This window comes from Cololabis saira, chromosome 7 (assembly GCF_033807715.1).
Source record: "Cololabis saira isolate AMF1-May2022 chromosome 7, fColSai1.1, whole genome shotgun sequence".
Lineage (NCBI taxonomy): Eukaryota > Metazoa > Chordata > Actinopteri > Beloniformes > Belonidae > Cololabis > Cololabis saira.
The window spans coordinates 30,565,268-30,585,034 of record NC_084593.1 but is presented as its reverse complement, the minus strand read 5'-3'; the positions used below and the strand labels follow the sequence as shown (position 1 = coordinate 30,585,034).

The 19,767-nt window shown below is 39.6% G+C and overlaps 2 protein-coding genes across 2 annotated transcripts in view; both read left to right on the top strand.

Moving 5' to 3' along the window:
- Positions 1 to 10,192, top strand: part of atg2a (autophagy related 2A) — a 30,638-nt gene extending 20,446 nt beyond the window's left edge. Inside the window, exons 27-42 of the mRNA XM_061725564.1 lie at positions 427 to 503; positions 2,129 to 2,299; positions 2,773 to 2,896; positions 3,173 to 3,393; positions 3,550 to 3,779; positions 4,049 to 4,184; positions 4,807 to 5,028; positions 5,208 to 5,309; positions 5,506 to 5,590; positions 5,839 to 5,992; positions 6,751 to 6,820; positions 6,929 to 7,011; positions 7,125 to 7,246; positions 7,373 to 7,527; positions 7,597 to 7,755; positions 8,665 to 10,192. Of these exons, the coding sequence (XP_061581548.1) occupies positions 427 to 503; positions 2,129 to 2,299; positions 2,773 to 2,896; positions 3,173 to 3,393; positions 3,550 to 3,779; positions 4,049 to 4,184; positions 4,807 to 5,028; positions 5,208 to 5,309; positions 5,506 to 5,590; positions 5,839 to 5,992; positions 6,751 to 6,820; positions 6,929 to 7,011; positions 7,125 to 7,246; positions 7,373 to 7,527; positions 7,597 to 7,755; positions 8,665 to 8,901 (2,348 nt within the window). The 3' untranslated portion in view covers positions 8,902 to 10,192. The remainder of the gene's footprint in view (positions 1 to 426; positions 504 to 2,128; positions 2,300 to 2,772; positions 2,897 to 3,172; positions 3,394 to 3,549; positions 3,780 to 4,048; positions 4,185 to 4,806; positions 5,029 to 5,207; positions 5,310 to 5,505; positions 5,591 to 5,838; positions 5,993 to 6,750; positions 6,821 to 6,928; positions 7,012 to 7,124; positions 7,247 to 7,372; positions 7,528 to 7,596; positions 7,756 to 8,664) is intronic.
- A 3,742-nt stretch (positions 10,193 to 13,934) lies between these two features.
- trmt112 (tRNA methyltransferase activator subunit 11-2) lies at positions 13,935 to 19,248 on the top strand. The gene is made up of 4 exons (XM_061725566.1): positions 13,935 to 14,126; positions 15,425 to 15,526; positions 15,963 to 16,055; positions 18,840 to 19,248. The coding sequence occupies exons 1-4, from the start codon at positions 14,052 to 14,054 to the stop codon at positions 18,939 to 18,941; spliced, it is 372 nt and encodes a 123-aa protein (XP_061581550.1). The 5' UTR covers positions 13,935 to 14,051; the 3' UTR covers positions 18,942 to 19,248.
- Positions 19,249 to 19,767: the final 519 nt, after the last annotated feature.

Genomic DNA, 19,767 nt, shown 5'->3' with positions numbered 1-19,767 from the left:
AGGTTGGCCTGTTTTCTTCAGAGATGGGTTAGAAAGTTTTAGCTTCTTTGAAGGACTTACTTTTCAGTTATTGCTCTTATTGTTTTGGACTAAGATTTTAATCTCCCTGTAGTGCAAAACCAAGTGGTTTTAAAGTTGCACACTGTTTGTTTAAGGAAATCCATTAAAACGCATAAAAGCACCAAAAAAAAAAACCAAGATGACAAGAATCACAGAGCAGCAAAAGAAGGAAATGGTCACTAGTGTTGTTTTGATTCTCTTAAAGTAGTTTACTGATTATTACATTACTGATATTAGATGTACTATTACATTATATCACAATTATAAAATCTTGTTTCATCTGTCAGTTAAAGTTGAAGTGTGTCATCAACGAGAGTTGATAAGAGTTGATCATGATTTCTAATAAAATTCACCTGTGTCATATAGACTATGTGTGTGTTCTGGACATTGACCTGCTGGAGCTCGCCATCACCACATGGAAAGGCAGTGATACTGGGAAGCTGGTGAGTGTTCATCTGTTTACTTACCTGCACTTTCTTCATGTGCAGCAGTCAAAAAGAGACTACTCCTGCCCTCCCACAAAAAGTAAAGGTGAAGAAAACATTATAATTTAGCTCAGTTTCCTCCAAAAACCACTAACAAGCACTTGGCTGCATGTTTATAAATATTTGTTTTGCCAAAAGTAAGTTTCACTATAATAATAGCTCCAGGCAGTAATTCAGCAACAACAGGGTCACTTTCAGTTGAACATGAAACCAAAACCAGAAAGAAAATGATAAACAGGTTCTCCCGCAACGGTGATGCAACTGCTTCTGCCAGGCAGGAAGACGCTTTCCAGGGCAGGTACCTGTGTGAGATATTTTAAAGTCTGTTACTTTATGACGCATCAATGTTTTGTTTTTTTGTTAGCATAGCTTGATTAAAGGTATTTTTTAAATCTTTTTAATGTTCTTGATTTAATTCAGTTAATCTGGAAGCTATCACAGTGTGATAAGTATCTGTGATAGGTTTTTAAAATAACAAAACTCTAGATAAACTAGATTAAAGCCCAGTTCATCGTAGGATGCTGGGACTGATATATTTTAGAGGGGGACATTTGAAAAGTTATATTTTAACTGGACTGTAACTACACCTTCACTCAGAACCACAAAGCCATCAATCTGAAGACATAATGAACACAACAACTACACCTTCTCAGTTTGCAGCAATAACATTACACAGCATTTCCAAGAACAATACGTTATGTTATTATATACTGTCAACCAAATTTTGGAAGGGTACATAGAAAATGAAATAAAAGATCAAATAAACAGCTAAACATCAGTTCTGTATGTTCCATATTATTCAGCTGTTGGCCATTTGGATAAAGAGTAAGAAAACATATCCATGTATTAACTGAACAAACAATAGTACTGTTCTAATTGTACCAAACGGTGTGTGGAAACATCTTTGGGTTGGCTGGCATGCGTGCCACAGGTGGGATGGGTATTTATTGTATCTCATCTATATATTCTGAAACTTTAGTGACTTTTCTTTAGGTTGGTGTATTAGATATGTGGACATATAGAGGGATAATAATTCTGTATCGTCATCCTAACTCGTGATTTGAGAAGTTAAGGACTCTATAAGGAATATGATGAGCCACTGTTTTCCAACATTTCATCTTTTATTACTGTATATTTCTACTGTTTGTAACAAACGTATCTGTAGTCCATGCCATCATCTGTTCAACTGTTATATGAACTCTGTTTTTGTCAAACTGAAGTAATCATTCAGTTCATGAATGAATCATAAACTATAGCATTAGGCTGTGCAAAACCCAGCTAATTCTTTATGCAATGTATTTTCTATTTTACCTTTTGAAATTTTGGCCTACTGATAAATTGGTCAGGTGTTGCTCAAGATATTACAAATGTTGTGCCCATGATTTTCCTTATTTATATGCTCCCATCACTCTTAATTTTCTAACACATGAAATGTTTGCAACTTTAAGATTGAATAATCTGCAGTATAATTTATTAATTGATTCCTCTCTCGTCCTTTCTGCCTCGCCGTTCTCATTCAGTCTTTAACCATTTTAGTGTTTAAGTGAAATGTGTTTCCTCTGTTTGCTGTCTTTGCTCTGCAGTCTCAGCCTCTCTTTGAGCTCCGCTGCTCCAACAACGTCGTTCACCTTCATACATGTGCAGACTCCTGCGCAGCCCTCATCAATTTCCTGCAGTATCTTGTCTCCCAGGGTGACCTGCAGCCCCCGCCCCGCCAAACGTCTCCCACTGAAATTGCTGGCCAGAAATTACCGGTAAAGTGTTGTTTTTTCACTAGTGTAATAGTTCATGAGAATCAATTAATGACTTTGCATTAATTAAGCTATTTGTGTTAGTGTTTTGTAACAAATGTGATCATTTTAGTGTTAATTTCACAAGGTTGTTCCTTTTGAACGTAAAACAAAATTCAGAAAAAGACTAAAGTGTTACTCATGAGGCAACGAAGGAAAGACAGGAAGTTATAAACAGTGATGTAATAAATTGTGCATAATGTTAAGTAAAATTTATAGTAATAAGGGCAGAGATTATGTGAATTTAAAAAAAAATTCTTGTAAATTATTACACCTGTATATTACTGCCTACAGATGGCAAGAGAGCATTTTGAAAATTTTATTCAGAAGTAAATGATGATAAAATTGCAACAGTTCCATAAATGTTTAGAGGTTTGTGAAAATGGGATACAAACACTTGAAGAGCTCTGTAATACTGTAATACTCTTCGTTGTTAGCTGTCAGAGAGTCCTGCGTCCTTGCTGCCCTATCCTCCCGCTGAAACCGCAGAGATCAACCAGTACGACCTGGCTGACGCCTTAATCGACACAGAGAGGAGCCACAAAGAAGAGAGTTTAGAAGGTATTTATTTTATTTGTTTGAACACAAATCATTCTTATCATACGTTGAGTTAAAATTTGGCAGCAAACCATATTGTATGTCTTTGTGTTCAGACTTTACATACTGGGTAAGGTTACTATGAAAAGTTTCGATATCCTGTATTACACAGGGGTGGATGGTAGTACCTAAAAGGCTGCCGGTAAACGTGTCATCAGAAAGTTATTGTGGAAAAAGAGGGGCTTGGTCAGATTTCTAACTTAGGAGACCTTTTTATCATATATTTATTTCTTTGTCCAGGTTCCCCCTCGTTGCAAAGAGGCTCACCCGTGTCGGTCTACTTGTTCCCTGGTGAAGCCTCAAAGCGTAAAGCTGTCCTGCAAACGGAGGACTCTGAGCTTGATGGACTGGTTGCTACAGCAACAGAGGCACAAGCAGATATGATGTCAGACAAAGGCTCGGAAGGGTCCACCGACAACGATGACTTCTGCATCCTGGAGGCCCCTGGCATGGGCATACCTGTAAGTCTCCCCATGCGTCCGTGATCCTTTCTCCGTCTGTCTTTTTTAACATTTTCCTTCCCCGTTGTCTTGCCTTCCTCAACAGCTCAACTTTATTTAAGAATCTGTATGCCTACTTTCTTACTCACAAGATTCCTACATGTGAATTTGTATCAGCCCAGAGATGGAGAGCCCGTGGTGACGGTGCTGTCGCAGGGCCCTGTCCGGGTGAAGGACAATCATTTTTCCAGACCTCGAGGAAGCTCGGACCTGCTGCGGGCCCCGAGCCGCTTCCCTGTGCCGCAGAGCAGGGTGGTGCTGCGAGAGATCTCTGTGGTGTGGCATCTCTACGGGGGCAAGGACTTTGGTGGAAAGCCCATGTCCATACATGCCCAGACAGCAAACAGGTTTCAAATTTAATAGATACGGATCTGAAAAAGAAAGCATGCCTTCTTTTGGTTGTAATGTTTGATACGTCAAGACATGATTACAGAAAACAGCTCTTACAATTAAGTAACACTGCAATAATAGTTTTTTTTATCCTGTCTTGATACATTATACCTTGAAACTGAAAGAGATTAACAACTTACTTTTTCCCGAAGCATACATATTTTATTTATCTATAAAAGGAAAAGTTTAATTGCTGCTCCTGAAGCTCTCCTCTCTCTTTCCCCAGGGGTCGTTCAGTCCCTGCTGGTGTTCGCGGGTCGCCGTCTCGCTCCGTTGGCTCCTCTCGTCCCCAGAACTCCTGGCGCTGGGCTGGAGGAAGTGGTCGTCAGCACACACTGTTGATGGAAATCCAGCTTACCAAGGTACACTCTTGTAACATAACTGCAGTACTTTTAGAAGTACTTCAGATATTATATGCTGCCGTAAAATCACAGAGAGAATTTAAACAATTGTATCCATAGTATGATATTTTTTATTTGTTTCACAATTGCCAAAATGTGTGTGTTTTGAATTAAACGTTATTGGTATTAATCTTTAATGTTGCTAAATATGAAGCCATTTGCAAAATAAATGAATGAATGAATGATGAATCTATTCTGTGGTCATGCATCATGTTGAATATAGTCTGCTGTTATTCCTTTGCCCGTTATACCTCACGTATTTTTGCACATGTAAATATTATCGTTTTTTTTTGTGTTTACTATTTTTTCAATTTTTTTCTCTTGTACATTACTCATTTTTCTACATTTTATATTGCTCTTTTTTATTATTTAGCTATTTATTGGTTATTTCTATTTTAATTTTTTGTATAAACCGTTGAGCGTGTGTGTGTTTGGCTGCTGCACGATTGAATTTCTCCTCTGGCAGATCAATAATTTCTAATTCTTTCTACAGTACTTTTTGAAGTACAGTAGAACGACACATTAGTGACATATATCTCTTACATCATGGCACCTTTTCTTCTCCGCCTTTTGTGTCCTTAAGGTGTCGTTCCAGCACGAGTCGTACCCAGTGCCAGGGCAGGATGGGGAGGGCTCAGCGGCCACCAACGTCGGGCTCTTCCCAGGTGGCGAGCAGCCCCTCTCCAGGCAGGTGTTCATCGTCCAGGAGCTGGAGGTTCGAGACCGGCTGGCCTCTTCACAAATCAACAAATTCCTCTACCTCTACACAAGCGAGAGCATGCCCCGCCGAGCACACTCCAACATGGTGAGATGGCAGGACGCCACTAACTGGCTGAGAGAGAACCTTTGATTTGTTGATGGCTGAGATTGAAACTGCCGTTTGTCCTACTTCCAATAGAAGGGAGACTATACTGGAGATGTCTGAACGTACTTCTGTTTGATAAAAGCCAAACATATTGATGATGCCTTGTGTCCCTGCTGCAGCTGACAGTGAAGGCCCTCCAGGTTTCTCCAGAATCTGGCCTGGGTGGTCCGGAGTGTTGTCTACGAATCAGCCTGCTGCCTCTGCGGCTCAACATCGATCAGGTAACTCCAGCATCTTGGACTGAGTTCAGTTAGGAACTTTATCCTACCAATACATATTCCTGCTAAAAGAATGTTGCTTTTTAATGAGTCAAAACCGTGCAAAGAAGGGCTTGTTTTAGATTTAATGCAGTACCGTTCTTGTTGGCACTCCTGTGAACTTTCCTCACGTCTAACAAGCTTTCTGTCTCTCATCCAGGATGCACTGTTTTTCCTGAAGGACTATTTTAGTAACCTAGCCTCATCTGTAAACCCTTATCTGCCGGTGGATCCTGCAGCTGAAGGTAATTAATTTAAGGGGGATTTTGTGTCCTTACTGTGGTGTTTTTTTTAATATGTGGCATTAAGAAACAAATATTAACAATCTCAGTAAGCTGTGCCATGAAGGATACTTAATACAAGTAACTTTAGTGTTTCCTGGCTGCAGAAAATGCTTATGATTTATGGTTTAGGATTGTTTTTATTTGTCAGCTTTTCAACACATTTATACCCTCTTTCATTTTAAGGAAAACCTAATCTTTATGTATTCCAGTGAAGCCAGATCCCTCCCAGAATGGGTGCGAGGAGGCGGATGCTGCTGCCGGCCTGGGACCGGACCTCTCGGCTTCTGTTGAAACCACGTACAGTGAACAGAGCTGCTCTTCTGCCGGCTCCTCCTCCTCCTCTGACCAACCAATCTACTTCCGGTGAGTAGAAAGGCAGAACGTTTACATGACATCAGAAACATGTCTGGGACTGGCAGGCCCGGCGGAGAGGCTTTATCCAATTGACAGGAATCATACCAAATCAAGTTTATTCAAGTCGGAGTAACACACCCAGATATTGGGGCTGTATGTTCAGGTAGACCCAAACTAGCCGAGACTACCGTTCCTGCCCCGGGCTTTGACCTGGAGGTAACAGGAGAGTAGGGTAAATAGATGAAGAGGAGGCCTGTCATCAGAGAGAGATAATTGTACATCTCATTTGCAGAAGTAAAACATAAAGACAAGTACAGCAGAGAGCTTTCCAACTGTCTAATTCATAACTTTTATGGGAAAACCATTTTGCTGCCAGTTAATTATCTAGGTCAACTAGAGTAATCCCAGTATTAATGACGTGGAGGGGGGCACATAGTTCATGCAGAACAGCACATGGTATCACTTTTTTATCTTACCGCATGTACACTTGTGTAGTGGAACAAGGATAGATGTTCAGTTGAATAACTTAGTTCCATTGTAACCGTAGCTCAGCTTAATTTAGCTTAAGAAATAAATGATTGATCACAGGTAATGGGTAACGGTAGTCAAAAGTGAGAACTTTTTCTTGTCATTGTGAAGGCACTTGTACTTTGAAAAAAACCCACTATATCCTACAATGAGCTGCTATCTTATTTAACATACGTTTAAACCAAAAACAACTTATTTCTAAATGAATCATAATCTGTTATTCTCTCTGTCTCTTTCAGGGAGTTTCGTTTTACCTCTGAAGTGCCTATCTGGCTGGACTATCATGGCAAACATGTTGTCATTGAGCAGGTGAGAAGTTATTTCAACACCTTATCTGCCGTTTGGGGGCAGAGACGAGGATTTCTGTGTATTTGATCAGGTAATTGTGTGAGTGGTGTCTCTCTCTTTGTTTCTCAGGGGACGTTTGCGGGGATCCTGATCGGTCTGGCTCAGTTAAACTGTTCTGAGCTCAAGCTGAAGAGGCTCAGCTGCAGACATGGGTAGAAAAACACGCTCTAAACAAACTCATTTATTACAAGAAACAGATTTTTGGATCTTATAGCTCCTTCAGTTTGAACAAAATATCTCCAATAGTTTGACTTTTTGTCCGCAGTCTCCTGGGTGTAGACAAAGTGATTCAGTACGCTGTCACAGAGTGGCTCACTGACATCAGGAAGAATCAGTTGCCGGGCATTCTGGGAGGCGTTGGCCCCATGCACTCTGTTGTTCAGCTCTGTAAGTCACCAGTGTTTGGTCCAAGCACATTGTTGACTCCGTTTAACATTTACAAGTTTTTTTTTACCCATTTTATTCTCTCTATGTTCATCTTCCCCTATCGCCTTTCTCACTGTGTTTGTCCAGTCCACGGAGTTCGAGATCTGTTCTGGCTGCCAATAGAGCAGTACAGGAAGGATGGACGTATTATCCGAGGCCTCCAGAGGGGGGCAGCCTCCTTTGGAACCTCGACGGCGTCTGCTGCTCTGGAGCTTAGCAACAGGCTGGTGCAGGCCATCCAGGTAACTCTTCGTCTGTTGTGTAGGAATCATGTGAGCGTACGCAATTTGACGACCGTGTTCTTCTGACAGGCTACAGCGGAGACCGTGTATGACATCCTGTCCCCGACGCCTCCTCTGAATCGCTTTGCTATTACCGAGGGTCGGGCCCCTTCAAGTCGATATCGCAGAGCCGTCCAGCCTGCAGACCTCCGAGAAGGAGTGGCCAAGGCCTATGACACCGTCAGAGAGGTGCGTCCTCATGTGTACCATATATAATAATGTGTACTTACTGTTTATATATTTGTTTGCTTGGCTTACTGGCACAAAAACTGAACAAAATAAACATTTAAATTCAAGTGAAATTAGGGCTGTTCGATTAATCGATTTTAAATCGTAATCGCGATTATGTAATTAGAACGATGTTAAAACGTGAAAATCGTAAAATCGATTTTTCACTTTTTTTTTTTTTTTTTTTTTTTACCTTGTCTGCACACATATTAATGATTGATACCATATTAATGATTGATGGAAATACCTCTCAATACATGCGACAAGTGCCCCATCGGAGAGGCTCTTTAGTGTAGGAGGGGGCGTTGTAACATGCCACCGGCCATCCCTCAAGCCAGATACGGTAGACCGGCTCGTGTTCCTTGCAAAAAACTTGCAAATGTAATGACTGACATTACACACCTCTACCTCCTTCATGGGTTGCATTATTATTTAGCATGCAAAGACCCAGTTTAGTTTAATTAGAAAATGTCTTGTTTTATTTAATTGGAAATATAACTTACTGTATGTTTGCAAGTGCTGATTTGCTGATTTTTTTTTTTCAGAGATAAAACTTTATATTTTATTATATTTTTTAAAACTTTTTTTCAACTTATTTTACAGAGTTTTGCACTTTATTCATTCATTTTTGGTTTAATAAGAGCAAAGTTTGCACTTAAAGCCCAATGGGGCAAATGTTCAATAAAAAAACAGCATATTTGAAATCATTTCTTTGCCTTTTGTCAATTCACAAAATAACCGTAATCGTAATCGAAAATCGGATTTTGAGAGAAAAAAATCGAGATTTTATTTTTGGGCAAAATCGAACAGCCCTAAGTGAAATAATGTAAAATGTTCTGTTTTATTGACCAAGCATCCTTTGCTCTTCAGGGAGTGATTGACACTGCTCAGACCTTGTGTGATGTAGCATCCCGTGGCCACGAACAGAAGGGTCTCCCTGGCGCCGTGGGCGGAGTCCTGAGGCAGATCCCACCCACCGTAGTCAAACCCTTAATCGTGGCCTCCGAGGCGACCTCCAACCTGCTCGGGGGAATGCGAAACCAGATCAAACCAGATGCCCGGAAAGAGGACTTCCTCAAGTGGCGCACGGAGGACACTCAAGAATGAGAACCGCATTTCTGTGTTGGTGTGAGCAAGACTGAATGTGTGTATGTGCAGTCACATGTATATGTGGAAAGTGTCTTGGGTAGGGATCCATGTGCTGAATGTTGATTTGTTTGTGGACTGATGAAAGTTGACGTGTGCTCGGATGCAAAAAAAAAAACTGGTTATCAGCAGTGTTTCATTTGGCTTCAACAAACATGTTCGTACCCCATTTAATTATTCTGTTCTTCACAAACGAGAGCTCTCCTCATATTTGTCCTCTCAATCTGCAGAGTGTTGCAAACATATCACTTTTTCTCGCAATTAACTTTGTTTTAAGCCAAACAAGGTGCGCCGAGAGGGAAGTTTATAAGGAACAAGAAACTTTATTATGAGATCAACATGTCTTTGTTTTTGTCATAAAACTGTCACAGACTTTGGAAGTTGTGGTTCTGATTAACCAGTCGCAGGCTGGAAACTGGTTCACCATAGGGAGTTTGCCGCAGATAAATGGATCCGCTTTGTCTGTGCTCATGATAGAATCAGGGATAATATTTTTGAAGTGTCCTTTGCTACCACCCTTACTGTGCTCACAGATGGTGTTCATCTGCGTCACTGGTTTAGCTCTGACCCCACTATGCACCTGCTCCCCTCAGTGCTGTCATTTGTGCCATAAACCCTGCAGAGTGCTCTTTTACGTAGTTTCTTTCGCCTTCCTCAAACATAAACCCTCCCTACTGAAAGTGTAACACAATGAGTAGAAACACATGAAGTCTCTCGATTCTGTAGCATATTTGATTATTTTAAAGTTCACAAATTGAATCTTTTTACGGACTGATGCCAGATAAAAGTTCTTGTACCTGTATAACATCTGTGCTTGAATGCCCATGGACAGTTAAACCCCAGATTATGAAATCTGCATCAACCCAATCAAAGTTTTTCTTTACCTGCATTGTTACCTGCCTTCCTGTATATTTTTTTTTATGTTCCACTATTCTTTTTTTTTGTTAAAACATTGGTATTGTCATACTCGTTTCAAAAAAAGCCTAAGGAGGATGGGAATCTGTTAACAATAGAGGAAGAAAGATTAGGGGTTTTACATTTTTACATTTTTTTTTGTTCGATAAGTGTAAGGGATGTGTGTCCCTGTATGTGAGTGTGTGTGTGTTTGTTTGTGGATGATGCATGTCTGACAAGGTTGATGCTTGTTGCACTACTTGTGTGTAATTACTATTTACTATCATAAAGTGTATGAATGACCTGTATATTACAAAAACAAGTATACAAAATTAATACAAAAATAAAAAAATTTGAATACAAAAATGAGTCTGAGATTTGTGTTTCTACTTCAAACCAAAGGCACTATTTCCCTTTAATGTCTCATATCATAATAATATGTGAAAAGGCTGTCTGTCTGGACACAGCTGATGTGCGTACGACCCTGAGGAGAGTCAACAGCACAAGGCGCTGACAATATCCTGGGACGGGTTCCCAGGCACCGTGCAGGCCAGCTGGCTCATGCACTAATGGACATTTTCAACCATTCCTTGAAGCCACAGTCCCATCCGGCGCCAAAAAGACCCCAGATCACATCACTCAATGACTACAGGCCTGTGGCACTCACCCCCATCATGATGAAGTGCTTCCATAGGCTGGTAAAGAAGCACATAATCTCTGAGGATGCCATCTCCTCCGCTCTACGCAGATGACAAAACAATGGTAGCTTGAGTTATGGTTCTGCCTCTCATCAGGGAAAACCATGACAGCCTACAGAGAGGAGGTGGAGCAGCTAGCGGGCTGGTGCAGAGCCAACAACCTCATCCTGGATGTGGACAAGGCTAAAGAGATCATCCTGGCGGTTCAATAACACTCTCACCTGGTCTGTGAACATCACATCAAAGATGAAGAGGGCACATCCCACCTTCCCCCACCCATCCTCACCACCGTCTATAGGAGCACCACAAACAAACCATCTCTGTGGTGTCAGGCTGCCCACAGAGATGCTGAGGAGAGAGTAAGGACAGTGGAGAATCATCTCCACTCTAGGAAGCCAGGAATATCTCAGTATTCGGAGCAGGACCAGCTGGTTCTGCAACAGCTTCTTTCCTCGGGCCATCAGACTGCTGAGTGCAATTCTCCTCAAATGAAAATAAGCTGCCAGATTGCACAAATACATCACATTTTAAATAATTTTGTGTACATTCTTATGTCTACATCCTGGTCACATGTTTTTTTTTTTTTATATATAAACATGTTCTTGGTTATCTTGTCTTTATCCCCTTTTTTATGGTTATTTTTGCACACTCTATTTTATTTGTTGCTATTTATCTTGTTTATCTGGTTTATCCTTTGCACACATTGTATTTGCTGCTATTTATCTTGTAATTTTGTAAATCTGTAATCTTGTAAATATATTACATTTATCACCAAATAATACATGAGCCTCGAAATAGAAATTTCACTCAGATTCCCTTTCAATAAAGAAGTCATTGTTTTTGTAATGTAGGTTCTGCGATGGACTGGTAACCCATCCAGGCTGTATTTCCACCTCTTGACCAAATACATAAAGAACCGGCTCCAGTACATCCCTGTGACCCTCAATAGAGAAGTAGGGATGGATGTTAAAGTAAATGTATTAGTTGACATTCATTTCAGTGAGATGCAAAGTTAATTCATTTTTTTTATTTTAATTATTCTCATTTAAAGGCATTTACTGCAGAAAGTTCTGCAACATGACATAGAAGCACCATGATCACTGAAGTCAGGTCAGGTAAAATCAGATATACCTTTATTCTCCTATATAAAGGACAACGGGGACAGCTGTTCTCTGGTGGTCTTCCTCTTGTGTAACAGGTACCTGCACCGATCCAATATGAAATGTGTTTATTTAAAGGTCTGTGATGAAACAGCTTTCTCCTGATTGGTGTCAGTTTTAGTGACGCATTATGACATACTTTTACTCTAGTACAGTAGGAAAGTTCCTCATCATGTCCTGTAATTATCTTTCTTGGAGGAGATCTGTTTAATTTAATTTCCAAGCAGCTTATTTATTTTCTATTTTTATTTCTCTTAAGTTTGAAATTGTTGGGTTATAAAAAGGTTTCAGCAGTAGTCATGTTGTGTCTTTCTTTTTTCTTGGGATTTTCAACTGAGCTTTTTTTCCCAGTTGAAGCACAGATTACTTTTTTTAAGCAGTTTTTTAAGCTGGCTTGGATGTTGTGCTGCGTAAGGTTTCAACTCTGGCATCTTAATGTTTGTTTAGATGAGTAACCATGACAACAGAAAGTTGTTTACATGTGGTAGTGGTTGATTGAGCTTCCCAAAGCCCAAGTAATACCTAGAATAAAACCCCAAATCCAGATGGGTAAAAAAGGGAGACATCAAGGATGTAGAAAAAAAACAAACAGGAAGAGGAGGTTAAAACTACTACTTTGACCGTTACAGGGGATGCCAGGTCACTGGACCGTCTGATGTTGATATCAGGAACACGGTTTTGTGTCTCACCAGGACATGGCTGCAGGAATGTGATCAGAACATCAGCACTTTTTCTCTACTGAGAAAGCGTTCACATATTTTACCTGCCGACGCTACCTGTGACGTAATTGCTAAGTTGCTGCCAAGCAACAAATACAGCACCCCAATCCAATCATGGCAATCTTGGAGATTTTAGACATCACACTCTTTCAGCTCAAGTTCCAACTTTTCTAGAGATTTAAATTCTTCAAATTTTTTTTCGCAAATAGTTGATTCCACAACAATCTTACTGTTCTGGGGAATTTAAAAGGTTTATTCGGTTTGATTTAACCAAGCACTAACTCAAGAGATAAACAAGTCCCATTTGCTTCATTGGAGTTTTTGGAGCAGACAACATCTCTGCTTGAGTTAACGAGTTTATTGTCTAATAACAGCTGTCATGAATAAAACCAACAGGCTACTTCTCTTTTTCACCTGCCACTGATGCATGCTGGCATGGTACACCTGATATCTGATAATCACAGTATAAAACCTAGCAAGGAATTTTGAAATAAGACAGTAAACTTTTGGACCAGCTGTGGCCCAGTATGTAAAGCAATAATCTGCCAAATAGAAGATCAGTCGTGCAATAACTGTCCTCTGCGGTTCACCTGTTGAAGTGTCTTTCCTGTGATGCAGTCAAAGCTGTGGGTTTTTGGATCTGAGGAGAAAGAAAAATGTGCATGCTGTAACAAAAAGAAAAGAAAAATTGTAAAGACCAAGAAGCAAATATGACTTGTGGTGCAAATTCAATTTGAGTGGTCAATAAGACATATAATAAGAATCGAGATGAGCAGTTCGATTATATCTAACTCATTAACAAAACAAAACTGGCTTTGTCACCTCAAGATCATGTGATTATTACCCAATGACATCAATATTTATATAAAAAAAGACAAAATCAGATATGGTAATTTTTTGCCATTTCAGTTCTGAATTCACTTACAATGGTTTATTGCTTCTTGCACATCTGTAGTATTTTATTATTCCATCCTCTGCAGTTCACAGCCACACTGACCAACAAGTCAGCAGTCAGGAGCACACATAAACAACTTTTTGGAGGGCTTCCAAACTAGATTTTAAGCAGTCATTATTTATTTCACAATAACATGGGAAGGCACCAAAAGAAAAAACAAGATCTCAAACAAAGATTGTCCAGAAACTGTGTCTTCTGTGTATGAGAAATATCATCTTTGTCATCTTTGCAGCTGTTCACTACAATAATATGAACATTATAGCTGTACAATTTCAGGGAAAGGAAAAGGCACAATATATAGTCAGGAGATCATGTTTGGGTGTTTGTAGATAAGATTATGTTGCAATGTTTGCCCAGAATGTTGTAATGTAATGTAGTTACATGCAGACTTTTTCTTGCTTATTGTTTTTGTTGTATTTTCAGGTAAGCACACCAAATCGAATATATAACTGGTTATTAAAATTATAAGTAAATTCGTACGTTGGACGAAATTATTTCAAATAGCTGTAGAGCTATCAGGAACGAATATGTAGCAAAAAGACCTTCCGGAATGTTATGGGTGGTGCACCCTTGGTACTTCCGGTCCACATGTGAACGCTTCGCCGTGACTCACATGTAAATATTAAACTCTCTGTAACTGAACTAGTTATCTTTTACGCGGAGTGTTCAGCGTCTACTCATAATTATGAAGTTGCTCACGCACAACATGTTGACGTCTCACGTGAAGGGAGTCACCAAAGGTTACCCGCTCCTCATCAAGGTAAATAGAAACAACTAGCAGCATGGCTAATGCTAACACACATTTGATGTTTCCTTTCACTCAAAAAACTCTCATCTGTCAACTCACTCATCTAAAGAGGTCGTGGTTTTACATTACATCTTAGCCATTCATTTAAAAACTCACTGCAGTATTTTCTCTGTGAACGTTGTTTTAGATGAAACCACGTGGATGAAACTTCATTCAGTTTCTGAAGGTTGAACGTTTAGTTTAGTTTATTTATTCAGTTATATCAGACAAATTGAACAAAAAATGAAAAAACAATGAAATAATATGCAAGGAAAGGAGGAAGCCTGGTGGCTTATATAAAATCATTTCCATATATGAATAAAAAACAAAACAAAAGCTACACAAGGGGGAGTAAAAAAAAACACAAAAGAAAATGTAACTCAGATCAAATAATGAACACTACAAAGATGAAACAATAATAAAGTTATTTAAATGTTTTTTGAATATTGGCATGATGGTGATGATTTAAGAGATTTATTGAGTGAATTCCACAAGTGAGGGCCTCTGATGAAAGATTGATGTTTACATGTTCTACAAAACGGTAAATTAAAAGCATCTTTGTGCCTTGTGGCACAAGAATGAATATCGGAATTAACACAAAAGAAATTATTATTTTATATATAAAATTAACGTAAAGCCAAAAATAAGGACTCGCAGAATCCTAATTACTGGTCACTGCAACCTACTTGTTTTTGTGGAAGATATTCTGATCTCTACTGTCATACAATCGCAACAGTCCTTGTTACTCACACTGGACATGAGCAACTATAGTTTAATAACTTTTAAGTGATAATACCATGAGCACCAACGAGGATCAGCTTATAAAATAAGATAATCCTTTATTTTCCCCCTCAGTGGGGAAACTCACTTTGTTGGCAGCAGTACACATAACACACACATGCAGGGGAGGGGTAAAAAATGTATATAATTACAAAATATGAACACTATATATACAGTACATTGAAAATAAAAAAGAAACGGTGCCAAAAAAAGCAATGTGTGGAAGGTAGACAGGCAGATATTGCACTATTATTATTATTCAGAGTGGCAATAAAAGGTCACTCTCCAGGTGGATCCCTGGTCCCAGCATGTTATTGCATATGGAAAGTATAAAGACAGCTATGTTTAATTTTTATATAACATGGCTTATTTCACCAGTTCTTCCCCCAGCTAAGCATAAACCAAACACCACAGAGAGCAGCTGTTGATGCAGGACCATGACCGTTCGCACTAACAAGCTTTGTTGTTTCCTCCTTATGTTGTTTGTTCAGGCCACCGAAGTGAAGCTGAATGAGGTGGAATTCAACCCTCAGTTCGTCAGTCGCATGATTCCTAAACTGGAGTGGGCTGCTCTGGTCCAGGCTGCAGAGGAGGTTAGGAAGGAGACAGTCTTCTCCTCTACATGATATTTAATTCTTCATTTTTATTTTTTATTTTGAGAGACTCGCTTTAAAGGGATTGAACACAGTTTCATAATAGGCTTTAATTTTTAAGATAAACCATTAAAGGAGAAAACTTTCCCTTTAAACAAGATCAGATCATTTTGCAGGATCTCAATTTTGTGATTTGAATTTAAACTGAAATAATTCTTGGGTGGCATTGTTATTAGAAATTATATTGGTGAACAGATAAAAGCCTTTTCTTTGAAGTCATACTGTCAGCACTGCCACACTAAGTACCGGTACATGGTGCTTTGAGGGATTGTGTTTCAACATCATTGCATCCCTAAGATGCATGTGGGATAACCATAATTTACAGCTGCTCAGATTGAAAATATGTGACCGTCGCTGTCCCTCATTCCCTTCATAGTTGGGTCACCGACAAGACCTGCCGGGTGAGCTGGTGACCGATTACGAGAAAAATGAGGACTTCCTGAAGAAAGTGCACACAGTGCTGTTGGAGGTAAAGATCTCACAAACCTTGCTGTCAGCCCTACAAGCTGTGGTGCTTGCTACATTTATGTGTCGTCACTGCAGTGTTTCTCAAGTTAAAGTGCTGCGCTGCAGGTTCCCCTGCTCAACACAGCTGATTCAGATTAATTGATTGCCACTGGGTTGTGACCAGGGTCTGCCGCAGTGTGGAAATGAGAAACACTGACTTACTGCAATTAGTGCTTCTCTTGTTAATGATTGATAGACTTAACTAATTATATAAAGAATTAGGGTTTGCGAAAAAGTAGGAAAAGATACGATATGCAATCTCGCTGAAAAACTGAAATGACAATATCACAGTATACACCAGTAATTAACATATGGTGTCAATGTATTTCTGTTTTGTGGCTAAATTTGATGCCTGACAGTAAATGGCTTATGCAGACACTCAAACTAGGAAATGTATTGTTCCAGTTTTAGCAACATTGTTTTATTAAGCCTAAATAAATTAAAAAATGCATCCTGCAACAGTCATCGTGCCAATTTTGATTCTGATTTCAAGTAAAAACATCTTATTTGACATTGAAGGCACAGCACTTGGAAAATAATAGTGTAATTTACTGCAATGTTTTTCTTTTCAGTGTTGTGCATGTCGTTACTTTACTAATAAAACATTCTTAATATACAGTAGAGCCTTAAATAATATTCGTTGGTTCTGAAAATCACAGCGGGTCTTGTCTTTTTTAAATTATTTTGGTTCATGTTGGTTTGGAAACAGTGTTGCTTAAGTTACTTATTTTCTTCTGGAAATTCATGCTCTTCAGCATATTATGATGACTAAACATGCCAGCAGAATGTTGTTTACATGTTGGAGCAGCTGATTGAGTTTTAAAAATCCCAGAATAAGTATCTAAATTTAAAAAGCTGAAGCGGATATGTCAAAAAGTAAAGGGGCAAAAGGAAGGGGAAATTTAAACTATTCTCCTCTTAATCATAGAGAATGTGAAATCTCTGGCAGACTAAATGGAGTTTTATCTTTACTGTTAACATAGATGAAACATTATGAATATACTTTAATATCTCCAAACTCATCCCTGTCCAGGTTTTAGACAATACTGGCAGGAAAAAAAACAGAGGAGGAGGAAGAAGAGGCCTTGCAATGCTTGTTAATAACTGGAGGTTTAACTATGCCCCTGATGGTATTTAACATGTTGATTTCAGCTGATTTTCCTGTTTTTATCATAATTACCTACACTACAGACACTCTGGTTGTTGAATCCGGGTGTTTCAGGGCCTTTTTCTGTTTGCAAGAAAGATCACATAATGTATGTTTTTATTTGCCCAATTCAGAGATGAAGTATTGATCTTAAGCTTTGAGCAGTAATTGCCTTTTTTTGGCAGATGTCCTGCAGCCTCAGACTGCTCTTATTAAGAGATGTCTTTATTTTAATCCAATAATGTATATCGACTGAACAACAGGGGCATTCAGAGATAGAGTTTTCAATTAACTTTGTAACTATTAGTGTCAAAAGCAATTTGCAGCAAAGTTTTGATGCACTTTAGTGTGTGTGTGTGTGTGTGTGTGTGTGTGTGTGTGTGTGTGTGTGTGTGTGTGTGTGTGTGTGTGTGTGTGTGTGTGTGTGTGTGTGTGTGTGTGTGTGTGTGTGTGTGTGTGTGTGTGTGTGTGTGTGTGTGTGTGTGTGTGTGTGTGTGTGTGTGTGTGTGTGTGTGTGTGTGTGTGTGTGTGTGTGTGTGTGAGAGAGATGTCCATTCAGCTGAGGATGGACACGTTTCCGTATATGGAGATAAAACAAAGAGGCTGAACATGTTTTACATGCTATTCAAACTCTTGAATGCTGTACATAAAATAATATATGTTGATTTCCAAACTTTTAACACTCATCTGAGGAATATTTCAGTTCAGAAGTCAATTGTCGGTATACTGCTGTGGCATCTTCAACTGGGATGACTTTCCCGGGGGTTTTGGCTGCAGCATTTGAAAACAAAGTTTTAATCACTGTTGTCCAAAGTGTGGTTTCCCTCCGTTTTGACAAAGTCTTACTGCACTGGACTTGAAGCCAAGAAGGAAAATGTGAGAAAAGAAAGGGAGAAGGTGTTGGAGCATAAAAAAGTAAACCATGCAAAATCTAAACTGAAGTTTTCTTGTAAACTATGATTTAAAAAAAATACTTTTCACAAATCTTATAGCAGACGCCAGTATGTAACTTTATCTCTTTTGCAGCCTCAGCAAAACTGTGCCACTACAAAATCTGCCAAAAGAAATGAGCTATAAGTTATACACTACTTTATCTTGTCTCATTCATAAGTGAAGTCAAACAGCTCAGCTGGCATCATCCTCTCTGGACCAGTTTGAAAGGTCTGAGATTTATTTCCCACCACTTAGTAAATGAGTTCTGCTCGCTGCGGCCGGTTTCTGCTGGAGTTGCACATCGTCTTATTTGTATGCTGGAAATCTTCCTAGAAATGCCACACAATCCAAGTACTTTTGTCAGCCTGCAGATTGTGCAGTTGTTCTCGTGCTGTGTGCTACATTTTTGACAAAGTCAGTATGCACTCGTAGCTTATTATGCGGTTTAGGAAACGGCCTGTGATTTCTGGTCATGTGAGTGATGACACGAGTGAAGTTGGTTTAATGAAAAGCATTTTATGCTTGTAAGACTTGTGCCAATAATTTGACCACCGTTGCTTTACAGTTTCACTGGTTCCAATATGCTCATCATCGTCATCATTATCCTCGTCATATGTGTTTTGCTCATGATTGAAGTCTCCCACTTATTAACGGTATGTGTTGCAGGTGGAGGTGATAGAAGGATGTCTCCAGTGTCCTGAATCAGGACGAGAGTTCCCGATCTCCAGAGGCATCCCCAACATGCTGCTGAATGAAGATGAGGTGTAAACCAGTTTCCCAGTAGTTCTCATGCACATCCTCACCCTCAGACTGTCACCCCAGCGGGACTGTGTGTATCCAGAGACGGGCTGGATGTTGTTCCAGCGGGTGCCTTGACATAATCGGCCACAACATTTTTGTTTGTTGTAGTTATGACATTTTAAGTAGCCGATAATGCCCACGGATGGAAAAGATTTAAAGAATCACACATGGAAATGTTCCTTTAAGGTAATCCCCAGTGGTTTTTATCTGTATTTATTTTTGTAAGTGTTTGATCTTTTTTTTCCCTCTTTCTCAATAAAAGTCTTCAAGCTTCCCTGACAGTCAAAGACATAAGGGATTTGTGGAAAATATGGATTAATTGGTATTACAGACGCTTTAAAATCCAAGCCCTGACAGGCAGGCTCTGAACCCGGTCCTTCCCTCTCACTGGGCCAGATGACGTGGCAGTGGCTTGTCTACATTTGGTCTGGAGGAAAGGGAGGGAAGAAAAAGCAGGCGGGCATGAAGTTGTTTTTGAGGAAGTCCTTTTTTCTGTTTTTTTTTTTTATAAATGCTTTTGCTCCTCAAGGCCACACATTACAGCTCTCTCTTGCACACACAACACCCAACCGGGGCGGTATCGTGTGATTTGAGATGCCTCATGGTGCGTCTGGTTTGCTCAAACTTGTTGACAGATGGTGGTGAGATTGTCAGTGATAAAATGATGGATGTTTCCAATAATTTCTCGCCATCTAAGACGACAGCAGTCAAGTTGGAACAGGAGCCTCACTTTCATAGGCGGCGTTATCATTTTTAGAAACCTTCCCAGGACAGACGATGAAAGTAGGGGGGG